The sequence below is a fragment of the Oryctolagus cuniculus genome, chromosome 5 (genome assembly GCF_964237555.1).
Source record: "Oryctolagus cuniculus chromosome 5, mOryCun1.1, whole genome shotgun sequence".
Classification (NCBI taxonomy): domain Eukaryota; kingdom Metazoa; phylum Chordata; class Mammalia; order Lagomorpha; family Leporidae; genus Oryctolagus; species Oryctolagus cuniculus.
Window position 1 is genome coordinate 39,797,035 of NC_091436.1, and position 21,736 is coordinate 39,818,770.

At 38.9% G+C, this 21,736-nt stretch overlaps 1 protein-coding gene across 2 annotated transcripts in view; it reads right to left on the reverse strand.

Moving 5' to 3' along the window:
• The window catches only part of LAMA2 (laminin subunit alpha 2), a 707,630-nt gene that overhangs the window by 40,227 nt on the left and 645,667 nt on the right, over nt 1–21,736 (reverse strand). For both annotated transcript variants that reach the window (XM_070073612.1, XM_051855341.2), the window contains exons 51-52: nt 6,949–7,087; nt 1,261–1,381 (exon numbers count right to left, since the gene is read on the reverse strand). In XM_070073612.1, the coding sequence (XP_069929713.1) occupies nt 1,261–1,381; nt 6,949–7,087 (260 nt within the window). The remainder of the gene's footprint in view (nt 1–1,260; nt 1,382–6,948; nt 7,088–21,736) is intronic.

Here is a 21,736-nt window from a genome sequence, read left to right on the forward strand (position 1 = left end):
AGTAAGGCTTTGAAGATTAAAATTGCCAGTAAAATTTTCTTTAAGAAGCCGGTATGGATCTATAGAGTTTCATTTTTAAATGCATTTCCTTTTTCCTTATTCCCAAGGTCAGCCTGAGTGCCTATGGCCAATTCTAAGTTGGAACCTATGGTTATGAACAATGAAAACCCTGAAAGTTCTGTTCTCATCTTCATACCTAATCACTCAGAAAGCAAATTAACTTTTTCACTTTCCCTTTTTCCTGTCCCTCTTCATTTCCCTGAACTCTACTGGAGTGCTTTAAAATAATTTTAATGGGAAGAAGCAGCCAAAATGAATAGTTTTTCATAGCAGTGTAATTAAAAATTAGTAGGTCTGATATAGGAATATTTAACACTTTCTCATTTTTAAAAGCTCATCAGTATTGAGTTCCCATAAAATTCTTACTACCATTTACTGTTGACTCTTGCTTATGGATATTTTCCAAGGGAGGAACTATGGCCAAGGGTCTTTCTCCATATGGATCATTCCTGATTGAAGAGTCAGTGCTGAATGGTCAACTGGAATTAGTGCATGGCTGGGCTGCTTTACCAACAAACAGAGACTGAGGATATCCACTAAGAACGGACTTTGTAGGTTTATGGAAGACATGAGGCTTTGTAGGGTTGGATGCCACTGGTCCCAATTTATGCTGTTTCAAAGACCAGGGAGCTAGATTTCAAAGCTGTTGGCCAGATGCCATATACTAAGCAGTTATGGTAAAAATTACTAGCTCTTATTTGTGTAAACTCTCAACACATTCTAGAAAAAAATTAAGCAGCTAATAAATTCATTTTATATATGTATTGATATAGCTTTAAGAAAGTTACCAAAAATGTGTAAAAGGTAAAAGTAGTGTTAGAAGGGAAGAAAGAACTAGAACAGAGATTAATATTAAATATACATGCCTTGAAAGACCATACATTTAGAAGAATACGCCACAATTTTCAGTTTCACATACATTTCACATACATTTCCATCATAGTAACTTATACAATGGCATTTCAAAAAGTTTATGAAAGAATGGTTTGAAAATTTTTGAAATACATTCATTTTTTTCCCATGAACTTTCTGATGATCTCATAGAATGCCTGAGTCTTGGTATGTCATTCATCAACAGCTAAGCTCAGGTTAGTATAAATATAAAATACACGAACAAAGAAGTGATCTGTATAAGAGCACACACACTAAGAAAGAACTCTGACATGAATGTGTCTAGGGAGCCATTGAAAACTGGCCTACCTCCAGTGAACATCCTTTGGTAACACCAACATAATCGGGGCTACTGAGTATATTGTATGGAGTTCTTGAAATTTCAATGTCCTTAAGGCAACCAGAGTATTTCCTCAAATTCACTTCTGGTCTGTTGAAGAGTTAAATGGAAAACAAAAGCAATCATTAAGGTAATGACAGTATTGTCTCCGACTACTGGTAGGAAACCATATGGGCAAGTCCACGTCAATTGGAATGTATGCACAGCACACGCGTTCTCAACAAACCATCCTTTCCGCTATCTACAGGCGGATGAAGTGGCTGTTAACACCATCCTGCAGAAGAAGTTGCATATAGTTCTCCTCTTCAATTAGTCCATAGTACTGAGACACAAAGCACAGAAATTAACTGACTCCTTATTAATAATGCATGTGCCAGGCTGGCGCCGCGGCTCACTAGGCTAATCCTCCGCCTTGCAGCGCCGGCACACCGGGTTCTCGTTCCGGTCGGGGCGCTGGATTCTGTCCCGGTTGCCCCTCTTCCAGGCCAGCTCTCTGCTGTGGCCAGGGAGTGCAGTGGAGGATGGCCCAAGTACTTGGGCCCTGCACCCCATGGGAGACCAGGAGAAGCACCTGGCTCCTGCCTTCGGATCAGCGTGGTGCACCGGCGGTGGCGGCCATTGGAGGGTGAACCAACGGCAAAGGAAGACCTTTCTCTCTGTCTCTCTCTCTCACTGTCCACTCTGCCTGTCCAAAAATAATAATAATAATAATAATAATAATAATAATAATGCATGTGCCAAATAAAACAAGTGTTTCTTTTTTCACTGAAGAGCAGACAATTGTGTAAGCAGCACAAAATATCTATACAAATGTTTTTAAAATCTTGATTAAAAAATATGGAAATGTTCATTTTGAAAAGAAAATAGTTCTTTAAGACTTTGGGGGAGCAGGCATTTGGCCTGGTGGCTAAGTTGCTGGTTGGGATGTCTGCATCCTATATCAGAGTGCTGGAGTTCAAGTCCTAGCTTTACTCCCAATTACAGATTCCTAGTAATGCAGACCCTTGGGCAGCAGCAAGTGATGGCTCAACTGGTTGGATCCTTGGCACCCATATGGAACACGTGCATTGAGTTCCTGGCTTCAGCCTGGGCTGTTGCAGGCATTTGGGGAGTTATCCATATGTATGTCTCTCTGCTTCTAAATTAAAACAAAATTTAACAGTTTGATCCTAAAGTCTGTATTCTATATTGAAATAATAACAAAGTAACCAACTGCAAAATATATACATTGGATTTTCCCAATAAGATTGAAAAATACCTATACCCAAACTATACTTGAATACTTATGTATTGCTTACTGTTTCCTTTTCTCAAATATTTATGTATGTATGTTAAAGGCAGAGAGGGAGAAGGAGAGAAGGAGGACTGGTCCAGGCTGTAGTCAGGAGCCTAGTACTCCATCCAGGTCTCCGACATGGGTGTCAAGGGCACAGATACTTGGAGCATCTGCTGCTGCATTCCTAGATGCCTCAGCAAGGGGCTGGGTTGGAAGTGGACACTCCAATTTGGGTTGATAGCATTGCAGGTAACAGTTTAGCTCATTACACCACAACACTGGCCCCACTTACTGTTTCTTAAAGCAGGACAATGAAGGTAAAAAGGGCTTCATTTTCCAATCTGTTGCCATGTTGGAAAATAAAGCACTAGCCCTTGCACAAGCATGTTGCTCTGGTTTATGGTGTGACAATTATACCAACGACTTGACTTCACTAAGACTGTGTCCTTATATGTGAAATGTGCATGAAAATAAAGTTATGAAATTTTGAAACATGAGTGAATAGCATAGCAATAGTAAGTGCTCCATAAACATAAGTTAGCAGGTAGTAAATGATACTTCTTTATAACAGTGCTTTGCAATAGAACATTCTGTGGTGTCCTGTTCTGCACTGTTACAGTTAGTAACTGTAGTAACTAACTACATGTGGCTATGGGGACTTGAAATGTAGGTTATGTCGATGAGGAATTGAATATTTGGCATGTAACTTTATTTTCCCAATAACCACATAGCTAGTGGTTGGCTACTGTATTGAAGAGTGAAGGTGAACAGGGGTAAAAAGCTATTATTTTATGCAGCATAAATAAGCAACCATAAAAACCATCCACTCAACAGCACACAATTGTTTTTGATAAGGTAATGATTAATTCTCTTCTCATTGTTCCATGATGTTTCTGTGTTTCTCTTTTTCATCTTAATAAAAACCACATGGCATGAGAAAAACAGGTAGGAAAGCAAATCAGGCCCTGGCAATGTGTATCAGGCAATTGATTTCATGTCAGGTTTGTGTTCCACCTCCCTCCCACCCCCCTCCTTTCTCTGTGGAACTTCCTTATTTTATTTGAATATTTTCTCCTCTTCCCAAAGTCCTCTCATTCTGTGTGGTCAGTTGATCATGATGAAGGGCATGCACAAATGGAGAGGGAGGATCTTATATGCTTCTTGTAAAAGTCAAAGGAAATGGGTGAGGTTCATTTGTTGTGTTCACTTTCATCGTTTAACACAATTTTCCCAGAGTTTATTCCTATCAATAAAGCAAATCACTTGTGCAAGTTCATTGTTCTAGGGAAACCCAAAGAACTATTTCAAAGGGTAAGGCAAATTCCACATTATGAAAATCAGGGCATAAATCATGACATATGGTGACTGGACTCCTAAAGGCAATCAGAGGCCTCGGTTTCCTGAGGGTCACCATTCAAAGGCAAAATGCCAAAGCTACACTGTGTCACCCCAAAGCTGATGGGCATATATTTTCATTGAAACCAGCTTTGCCTTTTGGTCACCTCAGCAAGCATAGTGCCACTGGTCTTATAACTATATCATGATAAAACAGCTTGGCTTATTTTTCCCAACTTTCATTTCCATGTATTCTAGTTTCTAATATTAAAAATCTAGCCTTTGCTTTAAAAATTTCTTGGATCAGTGAAGCCTCATTATCTCCTTTTCAGAAATTTGGCACACGTAGGCTGAAATGCCAAGATGCCAAGCGTTAGCTCTGGCCAGAGTGTACCAACCCTGCACATTTCTGGGGTTTGATTAGCCGCTCACACAAGCTGCTAATTCTTGCTAATGCCTGGCTGCAAACAAGAATTTAAATGCTTCTGAGAAGCTAGGGGGACTTTCTGCAAACTTTATCATTGTTAACATAAAGTATTTTTAGAGATTCCTTTCATTTGGTTCCATAGCAAATTCCAAGTAATAACGGCAATAAATAAGCAGCTTTGATACGAGGTGCAAAGGGCGTGCAAATGTTTGCATATCTGCAGGCCTGCAAAAAGCAGCAAGGCAGAAGTAAGCATTCGGGGAGCACAGGTGAACTGGTCAGCAGACAGCGTGGAATTGGGGTGGGGGGCAGAGTCTGGGGTTCAACCCCAGAGACCTCTTCTGTCCGTTTCCTAGAAAGAGGCTGTGCTCGTGAATTTGACCAGCTCCCTTTAGAGCATGTGCTGCTGGCCACCAGGGGGCACTGTGCGCAGGTGGTTGAACAGGTAAGCTGAGCAAGTCTGTCATCGCTGCTGGTGAAGTAACTCCAACCGCAGCCCAGTTGTTGGTGGGTAAGCAACAGCATCTTTTAAGCGACGAGCAACATGAGAATTCTCCCAGAACGCATTACTTGCTCGTGAAATGTTCTATGAGTAAAGCTGCATAGGTGTTGCTCTGCTCTGCATAGCTTCTGTATCTAAGAAGGTCCATGCACTTGAAGGCATGCATAAATTGTAAAATGTTACCTTGCTTTCATACTAGGTCACAGGGAAGAGAAAAAACAAAAACAGTTTACTTACATTTGCATTGTCATTGAATAAAACAATAAGCTTTAATCATGAATCTTTCAAAAATCATCTCAAAGTGGTCTTTAATGGAAAGAATGCAAAAAAAAAAAAAAACCACCACAATAGAACAGAAAACAGCATATACTCTTACTGTAGTGAAATTAGAATCAAAATTGTGACCATTTCCCACCCAATTCTCTTAGAAAATTTTTATGTGGGAATATGTACTTAAGATTTATTTTTATCGAGCTAATGATTAGGAAAATGCACAAATGTCACTATTCAGTATTTTTGAGAAGCATAAGCATTACCTCTCAAAGAACTTCAGCTTAACAATCAATATATTAAAATAATATTCTGAGCATGGGAAAAACAACAAGTAACTCTGGATGCTTGTTTTATCAGTCACAAACAGGTGTTTAGAGATTGTTTTGAAAAAATGTGCCATGGTATTATAATTTTGAAGATCTATACTCTGAAAATAATGTCTAATGATAGATTCATTAGGCATATAGTCTGCAAACCAGCTAACACATTAAATCTATCACAATGAGATGAACTTGTTTACCTTTGTAGATAATTCCTAAAAATTACTTCATGATAATTAGCACCACCAGTAGAATAAATGAAGCCAGGTTTGGATAGTCTTGTTTTGGCTTTAATTGTTAATGACCTTGCAAAGTACATCTTAAACCAGAACAATTACTAGATCACTATTTAGTATAATGCTTGCCACATGGTAGATATTCAACAAACATGTGCTGAATGACTATTTAATAAATAGACTTGCAAATAATAACCATATCACTATTCAACCTATGTTATTAACACAAATACATTATAATGTAGATGAAGGCACAGCCAGTTTATTTGTACCTTAAAACTCACCAAGTTATACCCTGGAAAGTTTGGTAGACAATTGTCTGCTCTTGTAACCAGTTTATGCTTGGGGAGAAGAGAAAACCTCAGCCTTCACGGTAATTGGCAAAAAATGAGACTAAAATTATACTGCTTATTTGAGAGATACAGAAATAACTGATCATCATACTTCTCAACTATGCTATTCTGAGATTTCTCCAAATGCACTGTGTGTTTTTGGAGTGGAAACACCTAGACATGGCTTTTATACTCATTAAAAACATGGTAGTCTGTGTTTGTAGTAAACGCTTATGATTTAACCAAATCATTTATCTCCATTCTAATTAAATTCAACTAACATTTATTGAGTACCAAGTACTATGGGTTTTAGGTCTTACGTTTTATAACAAGCAGTCAATTAAACACCATATGAAATATTCTGACATTTTTGGTTACTTTATTTTCTTAACTAAATCATGAGCTAAATGTGTCTCCCATCCTTCTAAATAAAAAGCATATGTGAAATTTTAACACAAATGTTGGCATGGGCTTGAGAATAACTAATACGTTTCTAGTATTAGGCATATGGGACAGTTCCAATTTGCCATTATGCTGCTAATGCTTAGCAATAAAATAGGTTACATGCACAGTATCCTGGAACACTGACTAATTTTCAGAACACTAAGCAATGTCAGAGTGCCATTATCTCCAGTGAATATGCAAAGAGAACAGCAATTACAAGATCTACATCCAACTCTGGCTTCCACCTTTAATTACTTTCATAATTCTTTTCAGCAGGTGCATATAAGGGAAACAGTGATTCCAATCCATCTCTTCAACAAAGATGTCAAATTAATCCTTTAGTTTCTAAACCCTGATGCTATTCTAACACACAAGATGATTTCTTTGATTAGGGCTTTCTGTAACTAAAGGTTATATGGCATTCCTATTGTAATTAAACTTCAAAACTCCAGTGAGCAGAGTGGCCATTTAATTGAAATTTAATCCTTAGCTTTAAACATGTACTAAATTACCTTAAATTTCTCAGTGTTGGCAGACCACCAAAATATATTTTGTCATCTGCTTTCAGGTCAAGACCAAAGTTGTTTCCAGTAGAAAATGTTGATAAGTTCTCCTCCTGGTTAGTGTCTATATCTACAATTGATATGTTGGCTGCAAAGGAGAAAGAAAACCTTTATTAGAGAAATATCGACCATATTATATAACCACTTACTCCAAGATAAATTTAGCTTGATTCTCAAATTAGCACTGACTTTCTCAAGCACATGTACTATATCTATCCATTTAATAATTACAGAAACAATATCAATAAAATATTGAACTATACACAAATGACCATGAAAGTAATTACTTGACCACCAATGAAAGCCAACTAATGACGATAAAATAATACAATTTTGGATGGCTGTCAATGAATCATTTAGTATAGTTTTCTATGACACAAATAGGTCAAAAATAAATGAAGATCTTAATGTTGAGACTGATACCTAATTAGGAATGAGAAAATTAATTATATATATGTGAATCTTGCTATAAATTTCAGTATCTACAGCACTCTGGGACTTAGGTTCATCTGCAAAGCACATTACACATCCTGTATGATAAGGTTGTACAGGGAAGCAGAGGATAGCGATGCTTGGTTCTGCAAGATGACAGGATTCACATCTACTCTGAATTACATTTTAGCCTGGTGGGCCAACTGTTGTGAGAGTCCTCATGCCTAATGGACTTTCTCTTGGGTCTCTCATAGTATTTATGATATGGTGATGCTAAAGAATTCAGAAATAGAAATACAACAGAAGCAAGGCACTTCTCTGTTTAAAATGCATTGCTTAGAAAGTAGATGAGACTTCCTTAGCTCATTGATTTTCTTCCCTTATGTTTTCATCATTTTTTAAGAATCTCTGATATGTAATATTCGTCATATTTTATGTGGTACAGTGTGGGGAGCAACTCGGACTAGACTGTTACTGGAATTAAGACTTATTCTATGCATCTGCTCTCCCACAATATGGTGCTGGGAGAGGAGTAAACAGCTTCTACGCAGCTGCCTCCAGTTCAACCAATAAGCAGCAGGACCTGCTCCTGATTGGAGGAGAGCAGCGTACTCGGCGTGTGGGTAGCAGAGTTGGGAATGGTGGAAGAGGACTATAAAGGAGGAGAGAGACAACATGCACCAGGAACATCTAGCTGAAGGAACACCTGAGCAGCCCCCGAGAGAGCCGGCCGGCGGTGTGCCGCTCCCCCGCGGAAGTGGGGAAAGTGGCAGGGGGAACTGCCCTTCCACGGAGGTGGAAGGGTCGGTAGCCAACCCGGGAAGAACCAGCAGCAAACCCGGGGAGGGCCGAGCAGACAAAAGAACAACGCAGGGTCCTGTGTCGTTCCTCCGTGAAGAGGGGGAGCGACAGTACAGTGCAACATTTCTTTTTTTTTTTTTTTTTTTTTTTATTTTTTTCCTTGATCAGTCTTTTTTTTTTTTATTTTTTTTATTTTTTTATCTTTTATTTAATGAATATAAATTTCCAAAGTACGTCTCATGGGTTACAATGGCTTTCCCCCCCATACCGTCCCTCCCACCCACCACCCTCCCCTTTCCCACTCCCTCTCCCCTTCCATTCACATCAAGATTCATTTTCGATTATCTTAGTATACAGAAGATCAGCTTAGTATACCTTAAGTAAGGATTTCAACAGTTTGTTCCCACACAGAAACATAAAGTGAAAAATAATAGATGATTTTTTTTTAAATGATGATGAAATCAGATCAGACCTATTGTCATGTTTAATCCCAGTGAGAGTCAAGTTGGGAATTGATAGTTTCTTTTCTTTTTTTTTTTTTTTTAACAGAAGATCAGTTTAGTGTACATTAAGTAAAGATTTCAACAGTTTGCACCCCCATAGAAACACATAGTGAAATATACTGTTTGAGTACTCGTTATAGCATTAAGCCTCAGTGTACAGCACATTAAGGACAGAGATCCTACATGAGGAGTAAGTGCACAGTGACTCCTGTTGTTGACTTTACAAATTGACACTCCTGTTTATGGCATCAGTAATCTCCCTATGCACCAGTCATGAGTTTCCAAGGCTATGGAAGCCCCTTGAGTTCTCCGACTCTTATCTTGTTTAGACAAGGTCATAGTCAAAGTGGAGGTTCTCTCCTCCCTTCAGAGAAAGGCACCTCCCTCTTTGAAGACCTGTTCTTTCCACTGGGATCTCACTCACAGAGATCTTTTTGCCAGAGTGTCTTGGCTTTCCATGCCTGAAATACTCTCATGGGCTTTTCAGCCAGATCCGAGTGCCTTTAGGGCTGATTCTGAGGCCAGAGTGCTATTTAGGACATCTGCCATTCTATGAGTCTGCTGAGTATCTCACTTCCCATGTTGGATCACTCTCCCCTTTATTTATTCTATCGGTTAGTGTTAGCAGATACTAGACTTGTTTATGTGCTCCCTTTGACTCTTAGTCCTTTCATTATGATCAATTGTGAACTGAAATTGATCACTTGGAATAGTGAGATGGCATTGGCACATGCCACCTTGATGGGATTGAATTGGAATCCCCTAGTATGTTTCCAACTCTACCATTTGGGGCAAGTCAGCCCGAGCATGCCCCAAATTATACATCTCTTCCCTCTCTTATTCCCACTTTTATGTTTAACAGGGATCACATTTCAGTTAATTTTCAACACTTAAGAATAACTGTGTGATAATTACAGAATTAAACCAGTCATATTAAGTAGAACAGACAAAAAAAAAATACTATGAGGGATAATGTATTAAGTTGTCCATTAGCAGTCAGGGCTATGCTGATCAAGTCACCATTTCTCATAGTGTCCATTTCACTTCAGGAGGTTTCCTTTTTGGTGTTCAGTCAGTTGTCACCGATCAGGGAGAACATATGGTATTTGTCCCTTTGGGACTGGCTTACTTCACTCAGCATGATGTGTTCCAGATTCCTCCATTTTGTTGCAAATGACTGGATTTCGTTGTTTCTTACTGCGGTATAGTATTCTAAAGAATACATATCCCATAATTTCTTTATCCAGTCTACCGTTGATGGGCATTTAGGTTGGTTCCAGGTCTTGGCTATTGTGAATTGTGCTGCAATAAACATTAGGGTGCAGACCGCTTTTTTCTTTATCAATTTAAACTCCTTTGGGTAAATTCCAAGGAGTGGGATGGCTGGGTCGAACGGTAGGGTTATATTCAGGTTTCTGAGGAATCTCCAGACTGATTTCCATAGTGGCTTAACCAGTTTGCATTCCCACCAACAGTGGGTTAGTGTCCCTTTTTCCCCACATCCTCGCCAGCATCTGTTGTTGGTAGATTTCTGTATGTGAGCCATTCTAACCGGGGTGAGGTGAAACCTCATTGTGCTTTTGATTTGCATTTCCCTGATTGCTAGTGACCTTGAACATTTTTTCATGTGCCTGTTGGCCATTTGGATTTCCTCTTTTGAAAAATGTCTATTGAAGTCCTTGGCCCATCTCTTAAGTGGGTTGTTGGTTTTGTTTTTGTGGAGTTTCTTGATCTCTTTGTAGATTCTGGTTATTAACCCTTTATCTGTTGCATAGTTTGCAAATATTTTTTCCCATTCTGTCGGTTGTCTCTTCACTCTCCTGACTGTTTCTTTTGCAGTACAGAAACTTCTCAATTTGATGCAATCCCAATAGTTGATTTTGGCTTTGACTGTCTGTGCCTCCCGGGTCTTTTCCAGAAATTCTTTGCCTGTGCCAATATCTTGAAGGGTTTCTCCAATGTTCTCTAGTAACTTGATGGTGTCAGGACGTAGATTTAGGTCTTTAATCCACGTTGAGTGGATTTTTGTGTAAGGTGTAAGGTAGGGGTCTTGCTTCATGCTTCTGCACGTGGAAATCCAGTTTTCCCAGCACCATTTATTGAATAGACTGTCCTTGCTCCAGGAATTAGTTTTAGATCCTTGATCAAATATAAGTTGGCTGTAGATGTTTGGGTTGATTTCTGGTGTTTCAATTCTGTTCCATTGGTCTATCCATCTGTTTCTGTACCAGTACCATGCTGTTTTGATTACAACTGCCCTGTAGTATGTCCTGAAGTCTGGTATTGTGATGCCTCCGGCTTTGTTTTTGTTGTACAAGATTGCTTTAGCTATTCGAGGTCTCTTGTGCCTCCATATGAATTTCAGCATCATTTTTTCTAGATCTGCGAAGAATGTCTTTGGTATCTTGATTGGGATTGCATTGAATCTATAAATTGCTTTTGGGAGAATGGACATTTTGATGATGTTGATTCTTCCAATCCATGAGCATGGAAGATTTTTCCATTTTTTGGTATCCTCTTCTATTTCTTTCTTTAAGGTTTTGTAATTTTCATCGTAGAGATCTTTAACGTCCTTGGTTAAGTTTATTCCAAGGTATTTGATTGTTTTTGTAGCTATTGTGAATGGGATTGATCTTAGCAGTTCTTTCTCAGTCATGGCATTACTTGTGTATACAAAGGCTGTTGATTTTTGTGCATTGATTTTATATCCTGCCACTTTGCCAAACTCCTCTATGAGTTCCAATAGTCTCTTAGTAGAGTTCTTTGGATCCTCTAAGTACAGAATCATATCGTCTGCAAAGAGGGATAGTTTGACTTCTTCCTTCTTGATTTGTATTCCTTTGATTTCTTTTTCTTGTCTGATGGCTCTGGCTAAAACTTCCAGAACTATGTTAAATAGCAGTGGTGAGAGTGGGCATCCCTGCCTGGTGCCAGATTTCAGTGGAAATGCTTCCAACTTTTCCCCATTCAATAGGATGCTGGCTGTGGGTTTTTTATAAATTGCTTTGATTATATTGAGGAATGTTCCTTCTATACCCAATTTGCTTAGAGTTTTCATCATGAAAGGGTGTTGAATTTTATCAAATGCTTTCTCTGCATCAATTGAGATAATCATATGGTTTTTCTTCTGCAGTCTGTTAATGTGGTGAATCACATTGATTGATTTGCGAATGTTGAACCATCCCTGCATACCAGGGATGAATCCCACTTGGTCTGGGTGGATGATTTTCCTGATGTGTTGTTGTATTCTGTTGGCCAGAATTTTATTGAGGATTTTTGCATCTATGTTCATCAGGGATATTGGTCTGTAATTTTCTTTCAGTGCTGCATCTTTCTCTGGCTTAGGGATTAAGGTGATGCTGGCTTCATAGAAAGAATTTGGGAGGATTCCCTCTTCTTCGATTGTTCTGAATAGTTTGAGAAGAAATGGGATTAGTTCTTCTTTAAATGTCTGGTAGAATTCAGCAGTGAATCCATCTGGTCCTGGGCTTTTCTTTGTTGGGAGGGCCTTTATTACTGTTTCAATTTCTGTTTCAGTTATGGGTCTATTTAGGTTTTCGATGTCTTCATGGTTCAATTTTGGTAGATTGCATGTGTCCAGGAATCTATCCATTTCTGATAGGTTTTCCTGTTTGCTGGCATACAGGTCCTTGTAGTAATTTCTGATGATTCTTTTTATTTCTGTGGTGTCTGTTGTTACGTTTCCTTTTTCATCTCTGATTTTATTGATTTGGGTCTTTTCTCTTCTTTTTTTAGTTAGTTGGGCCAATGGGGTGTCAATTTTGTTTATTTTTTCAAAAAACCAGCTTCTCGCTTGGCTGATTTTTTGTAATTTTTTTTGGATTCAATCCTGTTAATTTCTTCTCTGGTTTTAATTATTTCTCTTCTCCTACTAGATTTGGGTTTGGTTTGCTGCAGTTTTTCTAGGTCCTTGAGGTGCGCTGAAAGCTCATTTATTTGGTACCTTTCCAATTTCTTGATATAGGCACCTATTGCTATAAATTTGCCTCTCAATACTGCTTTTGCTGTATCCCATAAGTTTTGATATGTTGTGTTGTTGTCTTCATTTACTTCCAGAAAGTTTTTGATTTCTCTTTTGATTTCTTGAATGACCCAGTGTTCATTCAGGAACATGTTGTTCAGTCTCCATGTGTTTGCATACTTTCTGGGGTTTCCTGAGTTGCTAATTTCCAGCTTCATCCCGCTGTGGTCTGAGAAGCTGCATGGTATGATTCTAATTCTTTTAAATTTGCTGAGATTTGCTTTATGTCCTAGTATGTGATCAATCCTAGAGAAGGTTCCATGCGCTGCTGAGAAGAATGTGAAGTCTGTAGATGTAGGGTTGAAAGTTCTGTAGATATCTGTTAGATCCATTTGGGCAATAGTGTCAATTAAATCTGCTGTTTCCTTGTTGATCTTCTGTCCGGATGATCTGTCTATTTCTGAGAGTGGAGTATTGAAGTCCCCCAGTACTATTGTATTGGAATCTAAATCTCCCTTTAAGTCCCTTAACATATCTTTTAAATAGACCGGTGCCCTGTAATTAGGTGCATATACATTTATAATAGTTACATCTTCCTGTTGAATTGAACCCTTAATCATTATATAGTGTCCCTCTTTGTCTCTCTTAACAGTTTTTGTATTAAAGTTTATTTTGTCTGATATTAATATGGCTACACCTGCTTTTTTTTGGTTTCTGTTGGCATGGAATATCTTTTTCCAACCTTTCACTTTCAGTCTGCATGCCTCTTTGTTAGAGAGATGTGTTTCTTGTAGGCAACAAATAGTTGGGTTGTGTTCTGTGAGCCAGTCAGCTAAACGGTGTCTTTTAACTGAAGAATTCAGACCATTAATGTTCAATGTGACAATTGATACGTAGTGACTTTGCCCTGCCATTTTCCCGGAAATATTTTCTAGTATATGCTTTGAGCTTCCCATGCTCTTTTACTGGTAGGTGTTCTTCCTTTCCCTTCTTTCATATTGATGGCCGTGTTTCTGTGTTTCTGAGTGTAGCACATCTTTAAGTATCTTTTGCAGGGCCGGACGAGTGGCCACAAAGTCTTTCAATTTCTGTTTGCTATGAAAGGTCTTTATTTCACCTTCATTCACAAATGAGAGCTTGGCAGGATATAATATTCTGGGCTGGCAATTTTTCTCTCTTAGCACCTGTGCTATGTCTCGCCATTCCCTCCTAGCTTGTAGGGTTTCTGATGAGAAGTCAGCTGTGAGTCTGATTGGAGATCCTCTGAGAGTAATCTGACGTTTCTCTCTTGCACATTTTAGGATCTTTTCTTTATGTTTCACTGTGGTAAGTTTAATTACCACGTGTCGTGGTGAGGATCTCTTTTGGTCATGTTTATTGGGGGTTCTATGAGCTTCCTGTACTAGGATATCTCTGTCCTTCTCCAAACCTGGAAAGTTCTCTGCTAGTATCTCACTAAAAAGGCCTTCCAATCCTTTCTCTCTCTCCATGCCTTCAGGAACTCCTAGAACTCGAATGTTGGTTTTTTTAATAGTATCCTGTAGATTCCCAACAATATTTTTCAGGTTTCTAATTTCCTCTTCTTTTCTTTGGTTTGACTGTATGTTTTCCTGTGCTCTATCTTCTAAGTCCGATATTCTCTCTTCTGCTTCACCCATTCTGTTTTTAAGGCTTTCTAATGTGTTTGTCATTTGATCTATTGAGCTCTTCATTTCATTTTGATTTCTCTTCACTATAACACTTTCCTGTTCTACTAGTTTCTGAGTTTCATTTTGACTCTTCCTTAAAATTTCATTTTCACGAGAAAGATTTTCAATCTTGTCCATTAAGGATTTCTGTAGTTCAAGGATTTGCTTTTGAAAACTTCTAAATGTTCTTATCATAAATTTTTTGAAATCTGTATCTTGCATTTCTTCTATCTCATCATCTTCATACTCTTGGCTTGGGGTGTTTTGCTTATTTGGAGGCATCATAGTGTCATCGTTGATCTTGCTCCCTCTATTTCTGTGTTTGTTACTCGGCATAGTTAATTCTTCTTGCGTCACTGTGCGCTTTTTTTTTTTTTTTTTTTTTTTTTTATACTGTGTCCGTGTTAAGTGGACTGCCTGCTGTTGGAGGAGCCTTGGAGGCTTGAGATGGGTGGGGCCTGAGAGCTCTGCCTGGTTCTTCCAGGTTAAGGGTGTGCAAAGGTGACACCCTCAGGTTATGCGTGGTAAATCTCTCTCTTTTTATTTATTTATTTATTTTATTTATTCAGGGGGTAAGTAACACTGCAGGGCAGGGCTGTGCAGAATTGATGGTATTTAGCTTCCAGTCTTTGGCTCCTCTGGACTCCCACTGGGTTGCCTAGGCTACTGAATTGTAGTGACTCAGTTCCTTAACTCTCCCCCACTGATATGTAAATCCAAAGAGGAGGCCTGCTCTTTGTCTCTTGGGAATTCTTCAAGTCTTGCAGGCTTGTAACCTTTGCAAGGTTAGGGGGAAGAGAAACCCCGAAGCTTTTTTTTTTCCTTCTTTCCGGTAGTGAGTTTGCTGCACTTTCCGGCCCCCCTCTAGATTCTGACCCCCGTTTCCCCACCAATGTCTCGGGTTATTGAGCTCACCTCCCCTTCCAGCGCCGACGTGTGGACTCGGAGCCCTGAGCGTCTCAAGTCTCCCCGCTGTTTTCTGTGTGGCGTGCACTCTCCTTGGAGCACTGTCGCGCAGACCCTGGGGCTTCTGCGGCTGGGTCCCGCGACTTTGCTTCCGTGCGGTGGGCGACCTTGTTCTCCCAGTAGGTCGTCCGATTCACGCCTGCTCCATTCAGAAGGGTTTCCCCTGCAATTTTTGTTTGGTCCTATTTTCTGCGGCTACCGTAACTCCCCTTTTATTAAACTAAATTCTCCCGGACTATCGGTGCGCGCCCTCACTATTCCGCCATCTTGGCTCCGCCCCTCCAGTGCAACATTTCAACACACACACATATATATATATACATCATAAACTGATCAAATCCCATATGGGCACTGGTTAGAGTCCTGGCTGTTCCACTTCCGATCCAGCTCTCTGCTATGGCCTGGGAAAGCAGTAGAAGATGGCCCAAGTCCTTGGGCCCCTGCATCCGCGTGGGAGACCTGGAAGAAGCTCCCGGCTCCTGCCTTCAGATCGATGCAGCTCCGGCTATTGCGGCCAACTGGGGAGTGAGGCATCAGATGGAAGACCTCTCCCTCTCTGGCTCTCCTCTCTCTATGTAACTCTTTCAACCTGGAATATTATTATTTCCCCCCAACCCATTATCTTTTAGATTGAATATTCTATGGGAATAGAGATATATTTTAGAAATTCTAAAATTCCATTGTGCTTTGTAGTCCTACCTTTCCAATAAGATTTACAAAGTCACAAAAAATGACCAGAATAAAACATTCAAAGCTATTAACTTTTCAACTCTTCAGATTTTTGTAAAATCAAACAATAAGGATACCTGACAAGAATTATTGTACTATTAAAACCATTTATCAAGTTAAGATTTAACAATCCAATTCCTTTCACACACATTAACATCATACATTTATTTAATAGTTCTCATGGACATAGTTAATTTCATATACATCTATCTCCTTGATTGAACTGGTGGCTAAAAGAAAGATTTAAAAAGTTGTTTTTAAAACTTTTTTTGTATTTTTCTTTGTATCCAGATCAAAAGTTTTCCTATGGGGCTGTTGACTAGAACATGAACATAGTCTCTACAAACCTGGTGAGTATTTTAATAATGTCTATGAAAATGAGATTCTGCTTTTCTATCTCAGGCAAGCCAGTAATGAGAGGTAGTTTTTCTCCTTATCCCTGAGTGAATATATGCATTTTGAAAAATCATTTTAGGGAAAAATGATTAAACAGCAGCAGCACAATGGAATTGAAACATACTGGCCCAAGAGTTAACTCTGGCAGAGAGACAGGTGCAGGGTAGTGTGTTTTTACTGACTTTATTCCATCCTTCATGTGGGATTATGATGAAGGAGGTTCTGCTATGAAATGCTCACACTCACTTTAGTTTCTTGCCCTATTTCTTTTCCTGACTGGATATGAACATAAGTTGTTAACACAAAACTTCAAAGTTGATGACTTCAGGCATTTTTATGGGTAAGCAGGGAGATAAGGGTTTTATCAAATAATCACACAGTAGGATTTTATACTCAATTTTGAGTTGTTATAAGTTGTTTATTCTTTGGTTATTCTTTTCATCCCTGTCTTAATCTATTGAAAATCTAATAATCTTTCTCAACTTTGTTTCAAATCAATGTATTCAGGGGATAGGGTACATCAGTAACTGTGGTTCTACCAACTGGCTCTCAAGGAAAATAAGGAATGCTCCCCTGAAAGACTGTATTTGAACTTCAAGGGACAGTGTTTTTTTTTTTTTTTTTTTTTTTTTTTTTTTTTTTTTTTTTTTTGACAGGTAGAGTTACAGTGAGAGAAAGAGAGAAAGGTCTTTCTTCCATTGGTTCACCCTCCAAATGGCCACCACGGCCTGTGCTGCGCCAATCCGAAGCCAGGAGCCAGGTGCTTCTCCTGGTCTCCCATGGGGTGCAGGGCCCAAGCACTTGGGCCATCCTCCACTGCACTCCCAGGCCACAGCAGAGAGCTGGCCTGGAAGAGGGGCAACCAGGACAGAATCCAGCGCCCCGACCGGGACTAGAACTCGGTGTGCCAGCGCCGCAGGCGGAGGAATAGCCTATTGAGCCACGGCGCCAGCCCGGGACAGCGTTCTTGCAAGCAAGTAGAGAATAATTCATGTAAAACAACCAATCTGGTCTCACAAAGGAGCTAGAACCTACACAGCTGGACCCTTGTTGCAGCTCTTATCTGACCACTCTGTGGCTTCTGATCTTGCTAACCCTAGGGACCTTCCTATGTGAAACTCCAGTGAACTCCTTTTGGCCCTCATGTTAATTTATATAGTGTTTGAAGCTGCTAGCATGTCATTCCATCTAGGACATTTCCTCTTTGGCTTTCATAACACCAAACTCTCTAGCTTTGCTTATCTCTTGTTCTCAACTTCCTTCTAGACGACACTGTGTCTTCCAACATGTCTGAAATGTGAGTTTCCCTAATGTCCTTTGACTAGTCCATTTTCCATGTTTTAACCATGTGGTTAAACTGAAGTTTATATATTCTTATAATACATTGATGACTTAAAAATATTTATGCTTGGACTAGATTTTTGCTTAAAAGTCCACATTCAACATGAGATGCCATATCTTATTTCTTGCAGTGTTTCAAACTAATCCTATTCCAAACCAAAATTATTATCTCTTCACTCTTAAATTTGAGTTTCTCATTTCATTTGGTCACAGTATGACCCTTCATGAAACTGCTAAACTAGAAAGTCACAGAACTTTCTCTTCATTATTCATATTTCATTATTCAGTATCCTGACTATGTTCTGTTCTTAGGTAACTCTAATATCTGGTCCAATTAAAAAAAGTTTTACTGAGGAATAACTAACATACTATAATTTGTTCATCTGAAAATATTTCATTATTTGAAAGGCAGAGAGAGGGAGAGACAGATTCTCCATCCATTGGTTCATTCCTCCAAATGCCTTCAGCTCCAGGGCTAGACCAGGGTGATGCCAGAAGTCAGGAATTCCATCTAGGTCTCTCACGTGGGTGACAATGACCCGTGTAATTGAGCCATCATCTGTGGTCTCCTAGGCACATTGGCAGGGAGCTGGGGCTGGAAGCGGAGCAGCCATGACTTGAACCAGGCACTCTAATATGTGATATGGGCATCATAAAAGGTGCTTAACCTGTTGCACCACAATCCTCACCCCTCTTTGCTTCTTTATATGCTCTTTCCTGCCCTTCCATACCTACCCTTTTCTGCAAGCCTCTATCTGCTTTCTGTGGCTGTAGTTTTCTACACAATTTCATATAAATGTTCTTTCTCTTTGCTCTATTTCACTCTAACATTTTGTACATATATTAATAGTTTACTACTTTTTGTTACTGAGCAGTATTGGAGTGCATGAATATAAGTACAGTTTTTCTACTTCACAACAAGGATGCATCTTAAGAAATATGTCTCTAGGTGATTTTATGGTTATGTGAATAACACAGTGTGTACTTACACAAACCCAGAGGTTATAGCCTACTACACTCCTAGACTAGATAGTATAATCTATTGCTCCTGAGCTACAAACCTAAAGAGTATATTATTGTGGTGAATACCATAGTAAGATAATGGTATTTATGTATAAAATTCTATTTAAATATTGTAAAGGCAGCACAAATACCAGTTGATAGGAATTTTTTCTACTCCATTAAAACCTTTTGAAATCATTGTCGTATATGTAGGCTGTTATTGGCCAAACATCATTATACAGTGCATGACTATACATCCGTTCACCTGTTGATGGAAACTTATATTACTTTTATATGTGATGCTTAAGTACTAAAAATAATAGAATAATAGGGACATTCTAGAGCATGTCTTTGTACAAATATTTTCTTTCATGTGTCATGGGTAAATACCAAGGAGTGCGATGGCTAGTGCATATGATAGATGTATGTTTAAACTTTGAAAAAGAAAACCACCAATCTATTTCTAACATTATTGTGCCATTTTACATTCTCACCAGGAGCATATTAAGAGTTCCAGAAATGGGTATTTAGCCTAGTGTTCAAGATGTCAGTGTTCCACAGTGGAGTGCCTGGGTTCATTTCCTTGTTCCAGCTTTGGAGACAGAGGAAGCTTTCTTTGGCTCTAGACTTTTGCCCTGGGCCTATCCTGGCTGTTTGGGGCATGTGTGAAGGGAACCAGTGGAGGGGGGTTCTCCATCTCTTCAATGTATTTCTGTTGCTCAAATAAATAATACAAAATTTTACAAGGCATTCAGTTGTTCCACATCATTGTCAGCACTGGCTACAGTCAATTTTAAATTTTAGACATTCTAATAACTTCATAATGAAGGCATATTTTGTTTTTTATTTCATATTTCCCTGAGGCCAGATCACAGGGCAATTCCTTTTTCAATCATAATTCATATTCTTTGTGGACTATCTTTGTGCCTAACTGGTCCTACCTCTAGTTTGGTCTTCTGAAAAATCTCTCTTCCAAGCTGACACTCAGATTAACACTTGATGATGGTGTGTTACAACTGCACTTAAGACCCTCCATTGGCTCATTACAATAATTCTAAACTCTTATTTTAAGAGTTCATAAGGTCTCCTGTGATCTGATCCTTGTCAGAGTTATCCTCCACCACTACTTTGAAACTTAAACTTCAATTCAAACCAAGTACAATTTCCCCACAAATCCATGCTTTTATATATCTTTACTTTTATAGCTGCTTCCAATTTCCCAAACGTGTCTTAGAGTTCAGAGAGTACCACCTCTCTGGGGTCTACCATAGTGTTTACTGTGCCCTGTACAATTTATGTGTTCAGTGTCTTATGAGAGCTAATCCTACCAGAGCAGGTAGCAAGATGATTCCCCACACAATTTTTTAATTTAGACTTCATCCTTTTAAGTGTGATTTTTGGAATATTGTTACTGTAGGTAAATGATTAAATTCTTGTCTTCTATTGAGATGGCATTTTCAACTACAGAAGAATGCATTTGTTTCTCTTTTGTCAATTATTTGTTCATAACCTTTGCTTCTATTATGGCTTATTTTTTTTCTTTTTTATAGAAAATATACTAGATATTTTAAAATAGAAATAGAAAAATGGAACAGCTATGATTTTATTGTAATAAAAATTTTGCCAATTTGACTTGAGAAGCTGGTGAGGCAACAGATATTTCAAAGACCAGGGACCAAACACAGGCTAGAAGGTAGAAATTCTCAGCCTTATGTAAGAATCAAAGTTTTAAGGCCGGCGCCACGGCTCAATAGTCTAATCCTCTGCCTGCAGTGCTGGCACACCAGTTCTAGTCCCGGTTGGGGTGCCAGATTCTGTCCCAGTTGCCCCTCTTCCAGTCCAGCTCTCTGCTGTGGCCTGGGAGTGCAGTGGAGGATGGCCCAAGTTTGAGCCCTGCACCTGCATGGGAGACCAGGAGAAGCTTTGGATCAGCGCGGTGCACTAGCAACAGCGGTCTTTGGGAGGTGAACCAACGGAAAAGGAAGACCTTTCTCTCTCTCTCTGTCCACTCTGCCTGTCCAAATAATAATAATAATAATAATAATAATCAAAGTTTTAAACAACTGAACGTCCTGGGAATTAATGGATTTTTTTTTTTTTAAATTGCAATGCCTAGAGACACATGAGAGAAGGAAAGAAGATGTTTCATGACATCTAGACTTAAACTAAAAGTGAGAATGACTGGTACATTTGATAGGAGCAAACAGGAAGGCAAAAAGCATTGTGAGCCTAGAGTCAATTTGAAGACCAGGGAGGACACACACAAAAGAGTGGATATCACCCAACTGTGTCAAAAGAACAGAAGCAGAGAACAGGAATGAACAGGTGACACTGAACAGGCTAAGATAAAGAAATGTTTTTTTTTTTTTTTCCTATTTCTTAAATCACAGAGTAGTAACAACATAAGTTTGGTAAAATCTGGAAAAAGTAGACCAGTTGGAGGAGGAACTTTCTGAATTGATAGAATGTTTGGGTTATAATAAACTTGAGACATTTTGAAACTACTTAAGTTTATACATTATTTTTTTCCTTTGACTAATATTGTTTCCTACAACATATATTTTTGATATTTCTTTTGATAGAATAAAAATTTAGGTAGCAGAGTGATTATGAAAATTAGTATTCCCAAGGAAGTGCCAATTTATGGAAACTGTTCTCCTAAATTGTTGAATCACTGCATCCTTGCTCTTTAAGCTACAGATTTGCTTAACCCTTTATTAATGATAGAGTTTAGAGCACTAGGTTAGTCAGCTGAGTGTGTGTTTTCTCCAAAAAGTGCATTGGTTTTTTCCCTCTTTCTTTAAACCTGATATTCTATTACCTCTCTCCTTTGCCTACTCTCAATCTTCTGTCTCCAATTTCAAAGAAAAAAAAAATAGGGCATCTGGGGAGAATTA